Source organism: Ips typographus, linkage group LG1, assembly GCF_016097725.1.
Source record: "Ips typographus isolate SLU linkage group LG1, UJ_Ityp_2.0, whole genome shotgun sequence".
NCBI lineage: Eukaryota > Metazoa > Arthropoda > Insecta > Coleoptera > Curculionidae > Ips > Ips typographus.
This window is the reverse complement of record NC_138422.1, coordinates 6,143,667-6,167,632: the sequence shown is the minus strand read 5'-3', so window position 1 is coordinate 6,167,632 and position 23,966 is coordinate 6,143,667. Positions and strand designations below refer to the sequence as shown.

Here is a 23,966-nt window from a genome sequence, read left to right as displayed (position 1 = left end):
AGGAAGAAAAAAATAGCAAAAATGAAGTTACACTAAAGCATGAACCTAAATTAAAACCATGAAACTAAACAAGCTACAACTAAGCTGCAAACTGCAGTGTGTTTATAGTTATTTTTCAACTATCCATTTTTAATAAATAGTAGGTACCTTTGGAAACGTTGTAAGTTATAGTATCCATAACCTGAGGGATTATAGGAGGGCGTTATCATAACGCCTATCTCTCGTACAAAAAGATTCTCCATACGTAACAGCGGAGTGTTCTTAACCGCATCTGAACTGTGAGGTTTCCCTCAGTAAGAGTTGGTTTCCATTTACTGAATGTCCAATGTGACATTTCAATCCTCGGTTTTACCAAAATTATCCCAAATACTTGAACTGTGATACCAGTTCAATATGTTGTGTTTGTTGATTGTAAACGGAATTGGTTCTATGTTTACTCTACCTCTACGTAGGTAGTAGTATTTAGGAGATAGCAAATATGGCCCATTGCAATTCGAAAAAAAAGTAAAGCTATTAAGTAGTTTACGGCTTATTGAGTCATTTCTGTGGGATTAAAATAAAACTACAATAATTTTAATACCTACATTTTAGTTTAAATATATATTTAATATAAATATATAGACGGCGAAGTAACTTAAAATAAATAAATTCCCTAATAAGTTTAACAAAAATGAGAAAATTGAAAAATGCATTACTTAATTACAAAATTGAAAAAAAATTAGTTTTGATAAAACTTTTTATCAGTATCAATAAGATAAGAGTTCAAAGAATTAATGCTTAGCACCACTTATATGATTTCTATATTTTCTATAGCAGTAAACATAATGTGCACATTGTCCTACAACTATAGCCAATAAGTAGCAACGTCAACTGGTTTAGCGGTTACATCTTAAATAAAAATATTAGTTATGATCTAAATTTTGACCTAAAACGAACAACAAACAAATACATTTTTACTCAAGCAGTTAAATAAGAGACAAAAAAGTTACATCCAGCTTTACATGTGCAAATATTAAAATAAAAAAATACTCTTTGTACTTCTCTTGAGACACTTATATCTAATAATACAGTCAGGTACTATTCAGTCACTCCAGGACCCGCCGGGAGTTCCAGGGCTATCCAAATTACTGGAAGAACTTCCTATACTTTCGCACGCTTCCATAAACAAATCTGGATTAACCATCTCCATCACTCTCCAAGCCAATGTTTTGTTGCCCATATGGACGTTTCCTTTAATTTCTTCGGAGTCTTCACAATAGTGCAAAGCAGCTTTACGTAAGTTTTCACATCGGCATTGATCAGCTAACAGCAGGATATTGGCTACGTTCGATGGAGTCAAACTTTCTATTAAATGTCTTTCGCAAAGACCCTTCAAACCTGTTGAAAAAATACAGTAAATTAAATTTAGATCGCTGATTTGTGCTGTTGAGCAAGTTTTTACCTTGAAGATGGTATATCGTACTAATTGGCAGAAGTTTTGATGCGTATTTATCAGCACAGTCCACCTTGTCCGTATAAATATAGCGGATGAGCTCATTTATTACGCCGTACGAGTATTCCGGAAGTGAAAGTTGATAAATCATGTTCTGAAAAAGAAAAAATGTATTAAAGCTGGTGCGGTTGCGATAAGTGTTTTGTTGCTAAAAAAACTGTGCGCGTTATTTGTTTAATAATAGCAAAACACTTTTCATCAAAAATCAAAAAAGCTCCAGACCATCAACTTGGCAAACAATTTTTCGCTTGTTGACTATATAAAATCTACGAAATCAAAAATGAGGTAAATGTTTATGAATTTGCTACAAAGGTTTATAAGTTTCCCAATTAAAAACATATTTGTCCTCCTTGATTCTTCACACAAAAACTTTAACAACTCTGAAAAAATTGTAATTTCTTCCGAAATTGAGGCGAAATTTTTAAATGATGACTTTGGTTTCTTAAACGGTTCTAGTAATTTAGGTAACGGTCAAATGAGAATGGTTATTTATTTGAATCAAACCCGATTTCAAATTAGTGCTGTTTAACACTTTACAAGGTTAATGAACTTTCTTAACGTATCCGATCATTTACAAAAGGTAGTTTAGTTTGATTGTTACAGAATTTTTCGTTAATTTAGTACATCACTTCAATGATAACGAGGATACACATGGTGTTTATAAATGTGAACTAAAAACGGAAAAAGGGGAGGTTCAGCTTTTTTAGATCAAATTACATAACTGATTTTCTGACTAATTTTTCAGATAGATAGATGTAACTACTTAAATTTGTTGGCCCATCCGAAAAACAATGCAAAAAAATAAAAATGTTACTAAATTAATATTGCGTACCATAAAGAAAGAATTAAGGTAAATGTCGTGTAGTATAGTATTCACGCTGAATTTCAAAAACTGTCTTTAAGGAGAACTTTTAGTCTTAAACTGGTGATCTGATAATTTGTAATAATTGAAAAAAGAAAGGACAAGTACAAATATTATTGGAGTAAAGGTTTTGAAGTAATATCAAATACCAATACAGAGTATTTTAAGTACCTGTGCATTGTATAGATTAAAAAAAAAATGAATTGATTGTCTCTTAACGTGTATTATATCAACTACTAGCACATAGAACTATAGATAGTTTTACAGTTTATTTCTAATGTTCCTAAAAGAATTTTTTTTAGCTTTTTATCGGTTAAGTTAACCAACCCAATTTAGATATTTTAAAGACCTCATTATAATGCAAATAATCATTGTGAATGGTAAATTATCATTAACTTTACCTTAAGGTATAACTAATTGCAATTTTAAGGATTCAAACCTCTAAATAGTTAAGTTAAAACCTCATCTAAATATACATAAAATCTCCAAAGGGTAATAAAGTTTTTGGGATTATTGGGTCAATTGATCATTTTGTGGATATTTTTACTATTTCACTTCTTTTTTATCTCATTCTTCTTTTTACTTTCCCTTCTATGTCTATTATTCTTCTTTAATTTACCATTTTTCTCTACCTATTGTTTTCGATTTTCTATTCACTTTGTAAACTTTTAATTTTATAGTCAGGTTTGAACTTTTCTTGTCATACTTTGGAACAAATGTTCTGATCAAGGTTTTTCTTCTCTATATTTTTTTGTTCATTGTTCTCTATTTTATGTTTTGCTTTTGTTTTCGTTTCGTTCTCTCACTATCTGCTTCCATTTATGGTCCACGCTCTCATTTTTCATTTCATATTTTTGCTCATTTTGCTCTCTTTGTTGCTAGTAATTGCTCTTGCTCTTAATAATAAGCAATCAATTTATTGCATATTTATTTATTTCATCTTAATGTGTTTGAGATTGACAGGTACTTATTAATTGACGTAGATTATAAATTGCTATGTGAAATTTCTCCAAGCAAATAAATTTAATCTGTGGATTTATTAATTGATCTTAGTTAAAATGAACCCAAACAAATAAATGAAGGCAGTTTGTTGTATTTTCAATTTTATAAATGTATTCCAACCAGTACTTACTTTATTTTTCTCATCATTTATCCTTTCTAATCTCATAGCCAGTTTTTCACTTCTTGCCCTAACTATCCAACTGTGAACAGTCAGAGGCGTCTGATGGCAGTCTTTATTTTCGGAATCACAGTAGCATTCAACGACAGTGTCTTTGCTCTCCTCGCTCAACAACAATCTTCCCATATCTTGCGACAAACTGTGTAATTCTTCGTCATTTTGAATTATCTGTATTTTCACCATTATCCTCACATCCTTATCTAAATTATTATCAATATTAAAATCAAGTTTAATGACCTTTTTCCTTTGATAACTTACCTGTGTCTATATGCCTGCCCATGATACTTAAACTTTTGTAGCCTACTGATAGTAATTCTTTGGTATTTTGCAAGTTTAGTACTACGCTGGAGATAGGGCAACATTCCCAATGTTTTATGTGAGCGTCGTAGACTCCGAATTGGAAACGTATCCTAGCTTGTCCAGTTTCTTCAGTATCGCATCCGGTAAGATTAAGACATATCACAAGGGGATTGGTAACTTTCTTGCCATTTGCTCCTAATAAAAAAACAATTTTGTTACTACATAATTTAGATTAGAAAACAATTGGACAAAACAGAACGACTTCTTAAATTGCTCAACTAAAGGTGTCAATTGCATCACTATTTAATTTGACCGAGAACGACATTGATAAACTGTACTAAATGTCGGACTGATTAAACTAATGATGAGCAATTTTGTGACTAATAAAATGATTTGAAATGCCCCAATTGCTGTGCACTATCTAGTTTTATAATTTACTGTTCTAATCACTTCATATACAACTAACAAGTTAGTGACGTAATCGACTTTATTAACAAAAAAGATTCGCATGGAAACAGTGTCTGGTATTAGAACCAGATATTGCAATGATCAATGTTGATTACATAAGTTGCTTATTAAATTTATAAGAGAAGGTCAGTCCAGTTAGTGGGTGTGATTCATTTCGTAACGTGGTTTAGGTTGGTTTTATAAATGAGGATAAAATCTTACCTTTCCAGAATCTGACGGAAATATTCCAAAAAGTGGTGACACCGTTTACGGAACATCTAAATTGAGGACTATCCAGTAGGTCTCTCTTTTTAATTGTATGAAGAAATCGTTTGATGTTCCATATTTTTCGGAAGACTAGTTCCGATGCCACCTGGAAGAATCAAAATTAACAGCTAAAAAAGACAAAAACCATTTTAGTAGTGCAGTTAACAGAAACACAAAACAAAATTAACTGGAATACAAGTGTTAATAAGATACAATTAAAATAATAAAATACTTACTGGCACTTCAAGTTCTTCATGAATGGACCCCACTTCAACATCCAGAGCTTCTTTCGAGTTCTGGGTGCTTTTGGGTTTATTTTTTGGTTTGGTAGGCATAATGTTTAATCTGCAATAAAAGAGAAACGGTTTGAAAATACTGTTGTTGACTGACTAAGTGGCTATATAATCTAAGTTATATTAGCTTTGAGGCGTAAAATTTGGACAAAAACTAACCATGGCCAATTTGATAGCCTCCGTTAAGAGCCTTTTAAGTTTTTTCATCACCTTGCATTGAATTTAATCAGCTTAAAATTTAGTGCAAAAATCTAAGGTCACAACCCTGAATAAAATAAATGTTAATAAAGGAGATGTTTGCCTGTAAAAAAGGTTGGCAAAAATCTTGATAATGAAGGTTAAGGACAGGTTGTTATAAGGATAACTAGTAGGAAGTGGTTAAATAATTTGTTTAAAGTGTTTCTAAAACTACATTATACTTTCCGTTTATCTCTTCAATTGATATTTCGCTGAATAATTAAAAATGAATCAAAATTTGTAGAATTGAATTATCAGGCAACATAAACAGTTATGAGTGAAGTTTCTAGAACTAAATCACATCTAATTTTAATTCGGTTCGCACTTAGTTTTACGTTTTCTGTAAGTCTATTTTTACTATGACTATCAAGTATTAAAGTTGATTTTCCAAATGATTTATGACCTAAATGCATAACAAATATTAATTTCAGCCTTGAAATATACTAATCAATCGTACCTTTCAACATCGATTATTTCATTGCAACTACTTTTGATTTGGAAAAAAAATTACTATAAAATTGAAATCCATATAATGTGAATTTGTGTGCTATGCCTTAACAATAAGCTAAAATTCATTTTATTCATAAAAAAAAACACAGGAAACTATAAGAAATATTCAGGTGAATAGTTTAGAAACATTTTTGAGTTGGTTCGAAACAATGTGGGAAATAAAATTTAAGTTTTTTAAATATTTATTATAATTTCTAAATCTTTTATAATAAAATTCTATAACCTTTTTCTTAATAAATTCCTGATCTGAGTAGTTTGTTTAAAAACTTTTTTTTTGATGGCTTTTTTTGCCAAAAACGCTCTTTTCGAAATTTACGACTTATTCCTGTTTTGTCATAAATCTACTAAATTTACGATAAAATAGTATAGATTAGAAAATGTGGCTTTTTAAGGGTTCTAACCATCTACAACTCGCTAAACTAAAAAGTTTCGAAAATATTGCAAAAAAACTGCCTAAAAATATTTTCAACTTTGACTTCTTTCTAGCTGCTAAACGATATAAGAGATGATATTAGATGATGAGACATATTTTTCATCGTCACGTCATATAACAGAATTACTAGAGGTCAAAAAGTGTTAAAAAAAATTTTTAAAAATTGCAATAGATATAGTTTCAAAGTTTGGCAAAACAAAAAAGTCCAAATTTGGACAGTAGACGGTAAAATTTGACTCGAAAATTGCTCACATGACCTCGGTAGCAAGTTTTATTAAAAATAGTACGGCGTTGAGAGAATGTAACTTTTTCAGAAAAGTACAAAAAGATTAAAAAGAACCGTTGTTACAAAATTACTGACTATACAAATTCAAAGCCTTTATTTTGAAACATTTTGCAAATTTTTTTGAAAAAAAACGTTGGAAAAACGGTTTTTTTTACTTTTTATGAGAAAACTGGACGTTTTAGGGTGTAAATAATGATTTTAAATAACTGATGATTAAATGGTGGCCATTTTTGCAAAACTGAACGTCTTGAAAAGCCTTGGTACTTAAAACAGCAGTAATATTTCAATACTAAAAACATATTAAGCTTCTTGCAACTCTAATTCTTTTTTTCCATTTACAATTTTAGAATTACAACAACAAAAACTTCAACAAAACGACAGCAACCATTCACACGTGGTACATGAGTAAAATTTGGATAAAATATGAATTATTTAAAATAACGGAAAAAAGATGCAGAGATATGAAAAGTGTTATGATGTTATAATGGACGTTCCTTTAGTATTCGGTTTATTTTTTTTTGGCAATCCGACCCTCTATAAAGAATATATTCTTTGATGCTTTATCAACTATAATCCAGAAAAGCTTTGTTACGGATATACGATGTTCTTGGTGTAAAATTGTATTCAAAAAAATACAAAAACCAAAAACTATTTGATATTTTATATTCTGTTCAATTGTGAAATTGCACTTGACTTTTTGAGTACTAACGACGTTTTTGATATAAAAACAGTTATTTTTTATAATTTATATTTATTTATTAATGCCGTTATTTTTAACAGCAAAACTAGGGTTCTTTTCAGAGGCAGGACTGTATAATTTTGACTTCTCAAAAACTCCCATTATCAACTGAAATTAGACTCATACGCAAGTCACCTACACAAAGTGTTACAAATCCAGAAAAACCAGAATAATTCTAGTTTTGCGTCAGTGCAATTTTACACAAAGCGTTATTTTATTAAACCTAGTACAAATAGTAAAACTAAATACAATGGTTCAGGTATTATTTAAACATTCTGTGTAAACGGTAAAAAATATTTGGCAAGTTAAAATTTGCTTTGTGACTGACCAAATAGATATCTCACAAAACTGTCATTTTAACAAAGGAGAAAGTTAATCACGTTAATCCTCTTAACTAATGTTTTTAGGACAAGGTTTGAGTGTTTTATTTTAAAATGTCTTAAACTGGGACGATGCAACAAAGAAAACAATCAGAACTTACAACTTCATCCTGTGACTGGTCTAAAATGTGATTAAAAGCACTTAAGCAGGCAGTTCCGCCCAATTATACTGTTTAAATATTCACTAGCAGCACACTCGGCACATTATTTCAACAAAGTATTTAGTCGCTAATAAAAATTACCAGCAAGCAACAAACTTGTGTCGGAATATCGCGTTCACGCAGAAAGGCGATGCCAAACAACTCTGCGCGGGGCTATCGACGGATATAAGTTTGGACCGTCAAATGCACGATCTAATTTGAAACTGAGATAGATTTTCACTTTTACTTTTTTATATTTGGAAGCCGACACCGCGTACTGAAATTTCGAGGTACGACCTGACACGAGCTTACTGAGGGGGGTTCTGAGAATTCGATTGGCAGAAGCGCATTTTGGCCTAAATCTACAGCTGGCAGGCTTTGAATCGAATCAAAGATTTTTCTTTGAAAGATTCAATTCCAAGTACATCGTATATTCTATTTTAAAATTTTCCTTTGTAGTTACTTTATATTATTTTTGAGTTTTTAAATATGTTAGTGTTCTTGCCAACTGATAAAAAGAAAGAGTGTAAACATGATAATAACTGAAATACTAACAAATAGTATTTGGTGTAACAAGAGCTGATAAAGTATTTGGAAGCATCTATATAGGGTGTCCAAATTCAAGATACATTTCATGGGGATCTTGAAATCGGTTAAATTAGGACAAAGTTGCTAATTTTGAGATATTTAGAACAACTTTGATTTTTTTTTTCGTTTTCTTCATTTTTAAAGTTATTTGAATTATCATCAAAAAACACTTCTTTATGGCACCTTTTTGAGCTGTACAAGATGATGTCTATAAAAATGTTTTACAAGGTTTCGTTTCTTAGAAATCATCATCAAGGTTTTTCATATAAACCGAAAAAAAAAACGAAACACAGAGAAAAATTAAATAACAGCAATTCTAAATTTTCGAAAACGTCATGTAGACTATACATATCCATGGAATTTTGACGTTTTGTCTCCTGTATATTTTAAAAAAACAATTTTTCTTTAAGGTCATTTTTTTTTCAATTTCTAAGCCAACTAATAATAGCAATTCGCTTTTTAAGGGCGAATTAAATGTGATTATTATGATAATTTACTCTTGAAATACTATAAAATTGTAGCCTGTAAGGTCCTTTGATTTAAAAAATTGATATGAAAATTTTGCAAGAGGCCAAAAATGTTCAGAATGACTTCCTGTACCAAGTGGACTAGGTTTACACCTACTTAAAAGCTGGTAAACGCAGTCACAACTGGCAGAGCGACCCTTTCAAATTTAACTGTTTTTTAACATCCTGTATATGGTTAATCGTCTTACGGTTATCACGAAATAAAAGAGCAGTTTAAGACGAACATTTTGAGGTTATTACAATCGCTGAAATCCCAAAATTGGCGGAGATACAATATTTTCAAAATTTTGATGCAATTTAGAAAAAAAGTTAAATAGTCAAATATCTAAGAAACGTTAGAGCTACAGAAATTTACCAAAATTGTTAAGAATTACTTTATGCTTCCAGTGAACTAGGTTTACACTTTCACAATTTCAAACTTTTTTTTAAAATTCTAAAAAAAGTAAAATAGTCGAATATCTACGATACAGTTAGAGTTACGTAAATTTTGCAAAGGACCGAAAATGTTAGAGAGCGATACTTTTTTTTGGACACCCTGTATGTTTAATCGTCTTATGGTTAGAACGAAGTGAAAGAACGATATAGGGCTCGATATAGGGTCAATCCACCACTTATGGCTAACCTTTTGGTTATGTCCACTTATCTACAATTATCTTTGTTTAAGATATACGGTAAACTATACCTTTTATTATCAAAATTAATGGATATTTTAGCATTTTGTCCAACACTTCTGACAGTAGACTGAAATTGTTAAAATCGTTTGGGAAAGTAACCCAAAGATAAAATTGTCAAACATGGCAGATTTCTAATTTCTAATGTAAGATCTAAATCTAAGTTGGTTTTTGTGAGAAATAATTTTGTTGGTAACAGTGTGTTCTGTCAGAAATTTGTCATTAGTCTGTCAGTAATCTGTGTTTAAGATGTTATAATGTCATTATTTAGAAGTATTGTAAAATGTTATGTGTATAGAATTCACACCAGCTAAAACGGAATGTAACGTTAACGTAACGTAAGTTTGACGTGTAACTAGTTTTTCACTTATCACATCGACTAAGCAATCTAAGAGAAAAGCTATAGTTATTAGTATTTGAAGTTACGATAAGATGAATGATATTTGTAATTTTCAATAATAATAAAGGATTGTCAGCAATACGACTCTTAATTTCTGATAATTAATTATTATAACTTAATAAAGTAGCCAAAAACATAATTATCTATTTCTAAGCACTTCTTATGCGGGCGGCTAAATATTTTTTAAAAATCATAAATCTGTCGTATAATTTGTAAAAAGAACTAGTGAAAAACTAAAAAAAACCATAACTAGTAAACCTATTACTATTTGTACCTGTTACAAAAGATTTTACTTTTCGTAATTTAAAAAATATTTGTTTTTAGTTTTGAAAAGTCGAGTAAAAGGTCAATTTACATAATGATGAAAATGAGAAAAATGCATAAATATAGCAAGTACCGGAGGACGGTAATTTGATTTTCCTTACGAGGTACACATATAATTTTTTCTGAAATAAAATATATTTCTATACTAAGTAGATATTTACTTGAAAAACTTTTTCAAGTAAATGATTATAGATCGGAAAAATCTATGTACGAAAAGTCCTTCAAAATCGTTCAACAATCCAAAACAGCAGAACTGACAGGATTTCCAATTGAAGATAATCGCGCCCTCAAAATGTTGATGATTGATCAACCAAAATACTTTGGTATCTTGTCACTGAAAACAACAAATAACACTAAAAATTGACAGAACACAAGATAAAAGAAAGTCGAGAGAAAAACAATTTCTCAACCGTGAATATTGTTTTCCATGTAACTTAATTAAGGTTACGTGCACTAGATAATGCAAGCTTCAAACCAACATGTGGGGTAAACCCAATAGGAAATGATTATGCAGATCATTATTGTTTGTTGAAAATTATAGATATAAATCGCACCTTACAATCAAACGTGGCGCCCTACTTATCAAAATTAAAGATACCAACTTTTCTGCTAAACATAATAATAAATTAGATATTTAATTAAGGAAATCCCCACTTAACTGATAAGCAAGATGTTAAAAAACAATAAAAATGCCCGATCCTCAAATGGTTGAGTTAACAAAAACAAACTTTGTATTGCGGCTTCCTTTTTGCCACACACCAGACACATGATACCCACATGGTCGGATTTTTTCGCATTCATCATCAGTTTTTTTAGCATTTTTATTATTTAAATTAATCAATTAACATTCAAAACAAAACGTTCGTGATCACTTATGCACACACAGTGTATTTCGGACGCCAAAGCTATAAAGAACCAGGAAACATGGATACACTTTGGCTTTATTACACGTTATAAAACGTGGACTTTGAACGCACATGCAAAGCTCGGATGACTGCCTGGAAACAATTTCGTGTGTGTATTAAAAGCCGATAGACCTCGAATTTTGAACTCTCAATTGCGTCGGTACCAATATAGCAGGCTGGTGACTCAAAAAATGATTAAAAAAACATTCGTTCTGATTTATTATTATAAAACTACTGTGTGGCAGTACGACTGTGGGAGTTCAGGAAAAATTACTAGTTTTTAGTTTGACAAAGATTCTACTGAAACATAAATTTCATCAGCTGTACAATAAATACATACATACAGACTGACCAGGAGAACCCTGGACATAGGAGATTAACATGGGAAATCAGGTTTTATGTTTTTGCCCCTGTACGATTCATTTAATGGAAAAACGCTTTAGATAAAAGTTGTAGAGCACAGCTATCAACTATGTATTATTTTGGCTGGGTTCACAGAGAGACCCTCCTCCTCACACCAAACCTGTGTGGATCGAAGGGCAGCCTGGATATTTCTCGCCAGGCCCCCGACGGCACGACCACTCGAAAGAATGGCTATATCGTCCGCGTAGGCCTGCGCGTACACATCTGCGGAAATGAGTCTCAACAACTAGGCACCAAAGAGTGGGCGAGAGAATTAAAATTGGTATCTTATATAGGATAATTAAACCTAACTTAACGAAAATTGGGAATATGGACATTAAACAATTAAATCTTAAACTGTGACAATACAGAGTGTTCCATAAGTACGTGACATAAATAACACGATGTGTTCATACAAGACTACTAACAGAGATATCCTAGCAAGTTTTAATCCACTTGGTATATTCTATAACGAACTTTTGGTGAATTATTAATTACCAAAGAGTCAAAAAGTGATATGCCTAGACTACTGCTTAGATAATCTCAGACTTCCCCAATTTGTGCAATAAATTTCTATATTCAACCTTGCTAGGGATTTGATAGAACAAACAATTTTTGATAGGGAGGTTTCAAAAAACGATTACTCCAAACTGCTACGCATATCGCGATAATAAACATTATTGATTAGAACTTTCAATATAATCCATTTTTAAATAGCATCCGTAAACTGCATGATCGTTGCGGAATTTTAAAGGTATTGTTAACAAAATAAATTCACAGACACGAGCCTCCCGCTAACCAGTTAAACAAACTATACACATTAAACGTTTTGTGTATAAGTCTAAAAATATACTTGCAAAAAACTGTGTTAATACCTAGCACAAACGAAACGGACACGCTTTTTAATAAAATTTACTCATTTATCGTTATGATGGTGTATATTTTTAGATAGATATTGTAGGTTTATTGTATGAGGCGCAAACAAGAAATATATTGTCACGTTTTGGGGGTAGCGCAGGAAGAGAAACAACAACGTAGTACAAGTATGTCTCCTTTATTTTATTCTCAAGACGATGCTTAACCAAATCTTACCCCCAGATTACGAGGGCCGCTAGTACCGCTACAGGCGGGACGCCCATGGAACACTCTCTACGAGGGGGTGCGCGGGGGTGTGTGTGTGTGTGGGTGTGCGTAAGGCCTTCTGATGTGCCGCCAAGCGGAACCCGCTCGATACGAGCAGGGAACCCCTGTAACCGACAAGCCCGAAGGACTTACTTTATGCACAGCAAGCCCCCTTTGAAGTGTCGCCAAGCGAAACCCGCTCGATACGAGCAGGGAACCCCTATGATCGACACTTCCTAAAGGACCTACTTTAGGCGCTGAAAGGGTCAAGAGTCCCGACGGTCACCACTGGGTTGCGCAAGGACTCAAGTCTGTTCAGCCTGGATATCCAAGAAGGTATCGAGCCGTCCGGGCACTAGAAAGTTCGGACTGATGCTCGATAGACCGACCCAGAGACCAGTGATCTTCGATGGCTTGAGACGCTGGTTAAATACTCATCTCATGACCTTAATTTGCCGGTCTCGCTGATTCGGCAGTGAACTGGGGGAGACCGGGGCCAGGCTAGGCAACGGAACATGGTGCAACTTCTGATATTCGTGACATCTCCCCCCTCTGAAGAGTGTTCGCCCCGGACACTTAACCCTAACTTAACCAAATAACCTACATGCTCCATGGCTTTATTTACAATGACATTTACAACGTACGACCAATCGTCACTTATATCTTATCACGCTCCCCTTGTGATACTCCTGGAAGCTGTTGCTCCTTCCTTGAGGGCGGCCTTACGCGGCTTCGTTCTGCTTATCTGTGCGCCAGAGCACCCGTTACTCAGTTCGCGGGTGGTGGCGCCATCTACTGACTTTCCACGTCCGCTTAGAAGTGCTCGGGATGGTCGCTCGTTCCGTGACTTCCTAGGTTGTGGTATCCTGGCGGTAGAGGGCGTGACGGTCGGTCAACCTATTTAAATATGTATATTGTAAGTTTATGTTTTATTGTTTATACTTAATTGTTTAGACTATGTAAGCTTTATGAAATATACTTAGTTTGCACCCTACTTATGCAAAATGTTACCCTTACAACTTATTGTATTGTTTAACTGGTCGTCGAAGTGTAAGAACAGAATAATGGAATCAAGTAAGTTCACTTTTCCCTCTATTCTCTATTTTTCTCTGTATCTTTTCCCCTTTCTTTTCCTTTTAGCTTCGCATTACCAAGGGTTCCCTTGCACCAGGCGGCGGTTAAGGGCCCGGCTACTACGTCTCCTACACTTCGTCCGTTCCGACTTTCCACGAGTATGTCATTCTTAGATTGGAACTGCTATTTTACTTTTTCTTTCTCTTTTTTTTTTTTTTTCCTTTAAGGGAATCGCACCGGAAGTGTATATTTTTAAGGTACCGTTTGGTGACTGGCCCCCCAGCTGATACTTCCACATGCTGTGTGTCCGACGTGCCGGGCCTACAAGAATTGTTTTTATTACTGACTCCGTTCCATGTAGGCCGACCGACTTGTGCTAGTCATTGTTCCTCTTCCTTGCACTCTACGTCCGAATCCCCCTCGGATATGTCCCCCAACGTCCATTCGTCATAGAATGGTAAAATCCTCCCTATGTGTACTATATCCGTTTTCTTTTTTCCATTCTCTTGTTTTACTTCGTAGTTAACCTCACTGAGTTTCTTTATTATTCTGTAGGGTCCGAACCATCGTAGCAGCAGTTTCTCGCTCTTTCCCACCTTTCTGATTGGGATGAATATTTTCACCCTATCTCCTACCTCAAATTCACCATTTCTGTGGTATTTATCATAAATGTCTTTGTCCTTCTCCTGTTTTTTGTTGATATTTTCTACCGCAATTGCCCTTATCAGTAAAGCTTTTTCTCTTAATTCGTTCGTGTTTGATTCGTCTTTCGTTTCTAAAAGGGTGGCGTCTAGTGGGAGTGTGGGGTTTCTTGCGAATATTAGTTGAAATGGGCTGAAACGTGTCGTCTCCTGTTTGGCCGTATTGTAAGCAAATGTCACGAAAGGCAGATAAGTGCACCAATCTGTCTGCTCCGTGTTGCAGTATAGTGACAGCATGTCCGCCAACGTTTTGTTTAAGCGTTCAGTTAGGCCGTTACACGAAGGGTGGTATGCCGTTGTAAAAGTGCTTTTCAGACCCATGATCTGTTGTAATTCCTGCACTAGTTCGGATTGAAATACCTTGCCTCTATCGCTGAGGATGCTTCTCGGAACGCCGTGAATTAGTATTACCCGTTCCAATAAGAATTTTGCCACAGGTCCTGCCTTCCCGTTAGGCAGGGCCGCCGTGATGGCGTATCTTGACGCGTAGTCTGTCACCACTACTATCGTTGTCTTGCCTTGGTTACTCTTCCGGAATGGTCCCAGTAGGTCTATCCCTACTTTATCAAATACCTTGCCCACTTTTATTGGCTGGAGTAAGCCCAATGGCTTATCATTTGTTGGCCCTTTTCTCGCCTGGCAGTCCCTACAACCTTTGACGTACTTTCTGACGTCCTTCGTCATAGAATCCCAATAGTATTTGGGAGTAAGTCTACTTAGAGTTTTTGTTACCCCCATGTGTCCGCTGGTAGGTGCGTTATGAGCCTCCCACAAAATTTCCTCCCTAAGTGACCGGGGGATCACGAGTGCGTGTTCCAGTCCTTCCTTAGTTTGTGTTGCTCTATACAGAACGCCCTCCTTCAGCCTAAAATTCCTTATTTTTCGCCGTGTCAGTGAATCAACGTTTGTTGATTCGGGGTTGCTTATTGCTGTTTTTAATTCCAGTATGGCCTTATCCTTATTTTGTAATTCTTCTATGTCTAACGTTGATATCGTGAAGGTGGGTATATCGTCCAATTCATCTAATTCGGCTTCGCTCCATCCTGCCACCGGGTTCCGTGATAGGCAGTCCGCATCTTGGTGCTTACTGCCTTTTTTGTAGACTACCGTGTAGTCAAATTCTGCCAACTTGAGAGCCCAACGTGCTAATCTTCTCGAGTGATCTTTCACATTGTGTATCCAGCATAATGCGTGGTGATCTGTTACGATTTTTACAGGGTGTCCGTAAATTAGATGCCTTAGGTAGGTCATTCCCCAGACTGCTGCTAATAGCTCCAGCTCGCTGATCGAATAGTTCCTCTCTGCTTTTGACAAGGCCCGGCTTATATATGCAATCGGGTGGTCTTGACCGTCACTGCCTTCTTGGAGCAGAATTGCCCCTATTCCCTCTATACAGGCGTCCGTGTGCATTGTACATCCTACATTCGGGTTGTAATGTTTTAACACTGGGGATGACGTCAGTTTTTCTTTCAGCAGCTCAAATGCTTTCACTTGATCTTCACCCCAGCAGAACTTGTTCTTTTTTGTGGCCTCATGTAAGGGCCGTGCCAATACCGCGTAATCCTTTATAAATTTCCTATAGAAATTGCATAATCCTAAAAAGCTTTGTAGGTCCTTTGTTTTCTTGGGTATGGGGAATTGCTTAATTCCTGCCAATTTTTCTTCCTCTGGGCTTATTCCTTCCTTGCTGACTGTGTAGCCTAAGATCCTTATTTTTTCCTGTAGATATTCGCATTTACTCGGTTTTAAGGTCAGATTGGCTTCTCTCATTTTCTGAAATACTTTTTGTAGTTTTGCTAAGTGTTCCTCTAAGTTCTCTGAATAAATAATAATATCATCTAGGTAAATTAGTATGTCCTTCCATTTTAGGTCCCTAAATATTCTATCTGCAAGTTGTTGGAAGGTTGCTGGTGCATTGCATAGACCAAAGCTTAATACGTTGAATTCGTATGATCCATGTCCCTGTGCCGTGAAGGCCGTGTATTGTTTGGATGACTCCTCTATAGGTATCTGCCAGTAACCCGAAAACATGTCCAACGTCGTGAAGTACTTGGCATTCCCCATGTAAGTGAGAATGTCATCGATTTGTGGTATCGGGTAACATGACTTTTTGGTGACCGGGTTTATAGTTCTTTTGTAGTCCACGCAGAACCTTGTGGTACCATCCTTCTTCTTCACCAGTACAACGGGGCTCGCCCATGGCGAGTGACATGGTCTTATTACCCCGCAATCGAGCATTTCTTTTATTTGTGTGTCAATGATTTCTCGCTCGGATTGTGAGACTCTATAAGGGCGGCATTTTACTGGTTTGTCTTCTGTCACTTCTATTTTGTGCTCTATAAGATGTGTTTTGCCCATAAATTTTGGTGACTTGCAGAACACATCCTCATATTCAACCAGTAGATCCTCTAGTTCCCTTTTGAACTGCTCATCCCTAATGTGGTCCAGTTTATGATCTTCTAATGTCACCACTTCTTCGTCTACTCTCTGAGTTGTACAGAGTGCTGTTGTGCTTAAACCACTGGGCTCTTCTAGTCGTGCCACCGTTGTGTCTTTGTAGATAACCCTTCTGGTTGGCCCTAAGTTCTTGAGGGTCAGTAAAATAGAGTCTTCGGCTCTTTCTAGGTTGCACAGTAGGTTGTTGCGTACCAGCCATCCCTCATTTTGTACTACCAACATTTCTGTAGACAAGGGTATTTCCGGTGATGTTTTGATGGTTTTTTCCTCTCCTGGCTTCAGGGTGTAATCTTCATTTGCCTTCAACTTAATTATCCCGTGGTCATCGTTTTCTATGTAGTTTGGCAGGGTGTTCCAGGAGCTGGTTTCTTGTGTCTTGACTTTTCTTGGTCGGGGTTCTCTATTTTTTGAAACCAGCACCGTCACACTTGTCTCCTTGAATGTCTCATACAGAAGGTCTTTAAGTTTTTTCCAATCTGACTCGCTGTTTGCGGATGTCAATCTAGGTATAGCCACCTTACTTATTTTATTTTGTACTGCCCAATCTTTCAATTTCCTACAGCACTGTTGTAGTGTATGAGTAGAGATATATTCGTTCCCTTCTTCTTTTAATATCATCTGTAGGGTATGTCTGTTTTTCTTAAACAAACTGACCACGCTCCCTACGGGTAGTTTTTCTGTGTTGTGGTCTGCCAAATGGTCCCTGATGGCTTTTCCTACTCCCCTATCTCTACTGGGAGCCGAAGAGACTGCAACGGCCCATGCAGTGCTGCTCGGGAGATTGAAGATGGACCCCGGCATTTCCTGGACCACCTCTGTCCAGTTTCGAGCTATGGCTGGTTTTTTGGGTGCGGAATTTCGCTTTTCCCCGAGCGTTAATACCAAGTCCCGATTTAGGGTAAGTGTGTTAGATATTAAGCAAATTGATGCCTGCATTTCCCTTAAGAATTCCACGCCCAAAATGAGGGGTTGTGGTGTATTCTCTAATATTGTTGCTCTAATTTCTAATTTTTTCATGTAGTTTCCTCTGAGCTCCAGTGATGCCATTGTTTCGCCTAGACTTTTTAATTTCTGGCCGCCTGCCGTTACCAGCAACGTGGGTGGGTTTCTGGTTCTACGTTTCTTGTCCACTAGGAGATGGCTTATCACGTTTAGTTCTGCGCCCGTGTCGATGATCGCTGGTACGTAACAGTCATTTACAACTGTATTAATATACAGTATTTTGTAGCACGTCGGGCCCCGAGTGGAGAGGGTGACGGGGCTTAGTTTTGCCACCCCCTGGAGTTTGGGTGTTGCTGTCTACTTCTGCACACAGCAGCAAAGTGGCCTATTTTGCCGCAATTGTAGCATCTAGGCCTATTATCGTAAGTTCTGGTGGCCTGGTGCTGTCTTCCGGGATTACCAGCCTGGGGAGTGCCATAGACTCTCCTGGGCGGTGGAGGGGTTCTGTCCTGGCGGGAATTGTAAAAGGGCGGCTGTCTCTGATCTGTTGGCCCGTAGTCTTTTCTAGGCGGCGGCGGGGTTCTGTACGAGCGTGTATTGCCATATGGAGGTTGTCTCTGCGCTATTGGCTCATAGGCCCCTTCTTCTGTCTGACGCTGTGGTCTAAAGGTAAGTGGCGCTGAGCACTCTTCAGGGGCGTTATCTATAGTAGCGCAAAGTTTTTTGACCTCGTCCAAATTTCTGGGTGGGTTATTGGGAAAATTCGTCAGCCAATAATATTTGGCTTTTGGTATGTCTCTTAACCCATTCTGAAAAATATCTAGGAATTCGTCGAGGTCCAGGTTTTCCCTGTATTCCTCGTATAGTACCCGTAGATCGTAAAAGAAATTCTTTGTCTGTTCTAGGTCCCTCTGTTTCCTCTGTTTCACTTTTGCCAGCAGATGGCGACTGTGGTTACCGTCGCTAAATTCTGTTTTAAATGCCTGACAGATGTGTAGCCAATTGCTTTCGGGGTTTGCTGCCTTATACTCTCTGTACCAAATGTTTGCAGCCCCCTGCAGGTACGAATGGAAATACAGAATTTTTAGGGCATCGTTCCAACTATTTGCCACCGCTGTTCGTTCATACGTTCCGATAAAATGGGGTGCCGAATCGCTACCAGGGTTGAACGTCGGTGGGCTGATAAACTGAGGTAATGCGGGTGTTTTTTCCCCTGCCTCTACAGCCGAAATGGTAATGTCCGCCATTTCCCTTGATCTCCTGATGCCTTCAACTGGTTTATCTCTTTTTTCAGGTTGTACCTGTGTTCCTGCCTCTATTACTGTCTTTTCCAGATCGTTTTCTGGTTCTTGTGGCTGCTCGATGTCTTCCCTTCTTGTATTTACAAGCGTAAGGGTTAGGTAATCTGTCCCTGGCAACCAAGGGTCTCCTACGCTTGAACTCCTGTGCCTTGGTTGAAAGGGGCTGCTAGGATTTGCTGATCTCAAGTTGTACGCTTTTCTCATTCCTGTTAGGGCGTACGCTTGGTTTGGCCACAGATATGGAGATCAGTAGCCCCGGGATTCAACAAGGCGCCTCCACCATGTCACGTTTTGGGGGTAGCGCAGGAAGAGAAACAACAACGTAGTACAAGTATGTCTCCTTTATTTTATTCTCAAGACGATGCTTAACCAAATCTTACCCCCAGATTACGAGGGCCGCTAGTACCGCTACAGGCGGGACGCCCATGGAACACTCTCTACGAGGGGGTGCGCGGGGGTGTGTGTGTGTGTGGGTGTGCGTAAGGCCTTCTGATGTGCCGCCAAGCGGAACCCGCTCGATACGAGCAGGGAACCCCTGTAACCGACAAGCCCGAAGGACTTACTTTATGCACAGCAAGCCCCCTTTGAAGTGTCGCCAAGCGAAACCCGCTCGATACGAGCAGGGAACCCCTATGATCGACACTTCCTAAAGGACCTACTTTAGGCGCTGAAAGGGTCAAGAGTCCCGACGGTCACCACTGGGTTGCGCAAGGACTCAAGTCTGTTCAGCCTGGATATCCAAGAAGGTATCGAGCCGTCCGGGCACTAGAAAGTTCGGACTGATGCTCGATAGACCGACCCAGAGACCAGTGATCTTCGATGGCTTGAGACGCTGGTTAAATACTCATCTCATGACCTTAATTTGCCGGTCTCGCTGATTCGGCAGTGAACTGGGGGAGACCGGGGCCAGGCTAGGCAACGGAACATGGTGCAACTTCTGATATTCGTGACAATATGTGTGAATAAAATTCTGTTTGGCCAGATTTCTTTGTTAATTTGATGAATTTCTCATGATAATGCACACAAAAGTTGTGCTTAATGCTGACAAAACGAAGGTTTTAAATTGTTAGAGTTGTACAGGATGTCTAAAAATAAGCATAATTTGGTGTATAAACTATTCTGCAAAAATGCTTCAGTAAGAGAATGATTTGTCGGATTATGTTCCCTTTGTAACTCGCAAATTTTTTGAGATATTTATTTAACTTAAATTTTGAGTAAAGCCTAGTTTTTAAAATTTACATAATTAAAGGTATTAGATCACTCAATATTTTTGTATTTAATTATGTTTTCTTTTAAATATGCTTTTAAAAAAAATTATCTAAGAGTTGAGTGATTAAACTTCAGTATCCTTTTCGTAAAAATGATGAAAATACTCTGTTTTGTTGGGCTGAACGCCAATTAAATCATTGGAAAAAACATCTGCATGGTAATATTCGAATTCACTAAAACTAGAAAAATGTTTCAATAAATTTAAACAATTTATTAATATAAAAAAATCAAACCCAAATTTATGATCAACAGGAAAAACAATAAACTTCGTGTAAGTTTTAGAATAGATTTTGAAATTTTTCTAACAAACATGACAAACATTTTTACAAAATTATGACAGAGTTGTTGAGTTCACTTCTTTCCGACTCTTTCTTTCCGTTCAACACAACATTCCTCAATGTCACCAAAGCTATTAACTTTGGTTCTGGAAGACGTCTTCAAAAAACTTCTGACTGACAGAAAAAAGATTGACTGATACTGGCATCATTCCCAGAAATGTATGCAAACTAACAGAACTATTACCTCAATTATTTGAAGCTTCTAAAAGTATAGCGCTGAATATGAACATAAACAAGACCAAAACCATGAACTCGACAATGCTCATATCAACATAGGTGATGAACTAGGTCATACAATCAAACTAAGAAAAGAAAGTCAAACAGCGCAGATAACTAGACGAGTGAGACTCACGTGTGCTGCTTTCGATAAACTTAAACACATGCTGAGGAACACTGACATCCCAATGAACCTGAAACGAGATATCTATGATAAATGCATTCTTCGGGTGAGAACGTATACGGATTGGAGACAACAACACTGACTAGACAGAGTGCTGATCACTTAAAGGTGGCTCAGAGAGCTATGGAACGTGCTATGTTGGGGATTTCCTTTAGAGATAGATTGAAAAATCAAGAAATTAGAAGGACCAGAGTTACAGACGTAATAGCACGAGTGACTGAGTGTGGATCATCATCATCAGGGTTGTACTTTGGCGACCCAGAGAAACCACAAAACCACAAAGGCGATGGATAGATGATATCAGGGAAGAGGTAGATCGATCCAGGTTCCGGATAGCACTAGACCGACAGAAGTGGAAGAGACACCGAAAGGCCAATAACGAATGAAAAAAGTTGAAGAAGAAGAAGAACCTTAATGGCGATACTTACTTGGAAATGTTAGAAAATACAATACAATCTCTTATTGTCGAAAAAATAAAAAATAACATAAAGGAAGATTTAATATATTTTCAACAAGATGGAGCATCATCACCACACTATGTTCTTCATATGGGGCAATTTTTAATTCCTACGTTTTATTGGGAGAAGAGGTCCAATAGAATGACGGGCAAATCACCAGATCTAACTTTTTCGACTTTTTGCTTTGAGGTCAAAATTTTGAAAAATATCTGTTATTTTTAAAACCGAACCAGCTTCACTGAATGTTTGATGGTTTAATATTTTTTCATAGAAGGCATTAAGAAAAAAATCATTTCACATGTTTTAGCAAAAAGTAAATTATTTCTCTTAGACCATGAAACCTTATTGCATAATATGGTACTGTTTATGTAAAAACATGCGGAAGCACAATAAATCTTCTTTTGAAAGCCACTTGGTATACTCTTGTGGAAAATTTTACACGCACATACACAATATGTTAATTCTGAACAATTTTTCAATCTCAAGTGAACAACAATAATTACCGAGGTAATTGAAACGTGTGTTGACGTCAATTCTTGGTACAAATAACAATTACAATTATTAACGAGCGGGAAAAAATACTAAATGCGGCAAAAATTACATTAGTCAATAAAGCCAGATGTTTGATAATTTTGAACAAAATAACAAAATGATTAAACTATTAAAAATAAAACATATTTACTTGTTTAGCATTCCCATATCGCCTGCCCAAATTGGAACTACCAGGAACCCTAGAATTTTCACAATACAGTATCGAACACCCGAATTGCAATTTTGGAATGAGCAGTACTATCGACCAGAAACCCACTTTATCTGAAAGAAAACTAAATGTGCTGTCTGATAACGGAATGATAGTAAGTCCATCGCCTCATTGCCTGATAAAATGTTAATCATTTTGAACCTGCGGTAGCCAGTTGCCTTGACATTTGGTTCAATCAAATTTTTCATTGGTTGTTGATAAATTTCAATTTAGTTTTATGCGGAAGCGTGCTTTATTTATTACTTATATACCTCACATTGAAACACTAGGTATATAAACTTAGGTTTCAGTTTTATAGTAATTAAGATACCAAGGGCATTATAAGGACAATAATGTATCAGGTCGATAGGGAACGACTTTCATTCTGTGGATAAGTATTTAAAAAATGATTAGAGGGCATGATAAAAAATAATGCCCTCACCTGAGGGCATTATGAAAAATAACGCCCTAGGGCATTATTTCTTAGATGATAGGTGTCATTATACTAGATGAAATAATAGTCCTGTCGGACATTAATTACTAAATTCTTCAATCAAGTGAAGTTAATGACTTGAGTGGGAAAGCTAAGCCTATATCTTTGTGGAAATGGAATGTTTAAGTCAACTGACTAATATACAGGGTAAATTTTTATGCGGAAGTGTTAATCACTATTTATATCCGTGACATTGAAACACTAGGTATCTGTATCCGTTGAAATATTCACAATTTTTCCTTAAATTTAAACTGGTTGTAATTTTCTCATGTTTTCTTCTTGGTTTGCTAGGGTCTGTTTAAAAAGTAGCTGCAGAAAAAGATCCTAAAGTAGAGACATGCATAAGAAATTGTATGAAAAAGTTAACAATTAAATTTTTACACTGTAGTTGTGGAGATTCTAAATAGTAGTGTATGTAGAAAAATTAATCTTCCTATGTCAAGAATGAAAGAAGTTATGTAATAAAACCTTTAAAAACTTTGAAATTTTATCATCCTGTAACTCGGTAACAACGCATTTTCGGACACAACTTTCTGCTTAAAATCCAATTCTCTAGTCATGGTATAAGTTTGGCCGTTTATCCACTCACCCTGTAGATATGGTTTTTTGAAAATTTTGCCTGAAATACTTTACTTAACATACCAGAAATTTGAAAAAAACTTTTCTCAATAATCAAAGATTAAAATTACTTTCGAGAAGATGCCAATGTCCTGTTTGACACAAATTGAAGTTATCTCAATAAGGAATTCAAATAAGTTGATGATATTAGACATGAATATGACTGGAATTCGACAAGAAATACAAAAGTTTAACAATATACAGAAGGTTTCATTCAAAAGTAGCAATTTGGCACTTTCTACCTGTAAAACAGGAAACGACTCTAAAATTCTTTAATGAATTAATTTTTTTTTATCAATTTCGTTATGCTGAGAAGTTTTCAGAGTTGTGCAATTTACCGTTTTTATTTTATTGTGGTCCACCCTGTACATAAAATGACTTTTTCTGTTCAGATTAGTGATGTTTATGAAATTTTAAGGATGTTTTACTTACTGGGTGGCCCGTTTTATTTTGCGCCCTTTCTCAGGTTCTTTTTACTTGATTTTACAAAAGAATATTAAACACAAACGTGTTTAGAATTTTATCTAAATTATTAAACAATTTGCGTAAATGCAGAATGATTTATAAAACCTTCACTGAATTGTTTTTTTCATAAAAGTACAGTTTGTCTATTATTTTATCCTTTTGAGACTTTTAAGTTTCAATCAATTCAGTTTGGTATTTGTAGGTAA

General features: G+C 36.1%; 1 protein-coding gene across 4 annotated transcripts in view; it reads right to left on the bottom strand.

The window, feature by feature from the left end:
- Window positions 1-571: 571 nt before the first annotated feature.
- The window catches only part of LOC145733375 (TD and POZ domain-containing protein 3-like), a 36,827-nt gene continuing 13,432 nt past the window's right edge, over window positions 572-23,966 (bottom strand). For 2 of the 4 annotated variants that reach the window (XM_081986171.1, XM_081986176.1), the window contains exons 2-7: window positions 4,785-4,893; window positions 4,504-4,654; window positions 3,793-4,029; window positions 3,487-3,734; window positions 1,442-1,586; window positions 572-1,377 (exon numbers count right to left, since the gene is read on the bottom strand). In XM_081986171.1, coding sequence (XP_081842297.1) covers window positions 1,082-1,377; window positions 1,442-1,586; window positions 3,487-3,734; window positions 3,793-4,029; window positions 4,504-4,654; window positions 4,785-4,883 — 1,176 coding nt within the window. In that variant the 5' untranslated portion in view covers window positions 4,884-4,893 and the 3' untranslated portion in view covers window positions 572-1,081. Of the gene's footprint in view, window positions 1,378-1,441; window positions 1,587-3,486; window positions 3,735-3,792; window positions 4,030-4,503; window positions 4,655-4,784; window positions 4,894-7,527; window positions 7,800-22,127; window positions 22,287-23,966 lie in introns of those variants that run through there. The other 2 variants (XM_081986153.1, XM_081986163.1) reach the window with 2 other exon arrangements.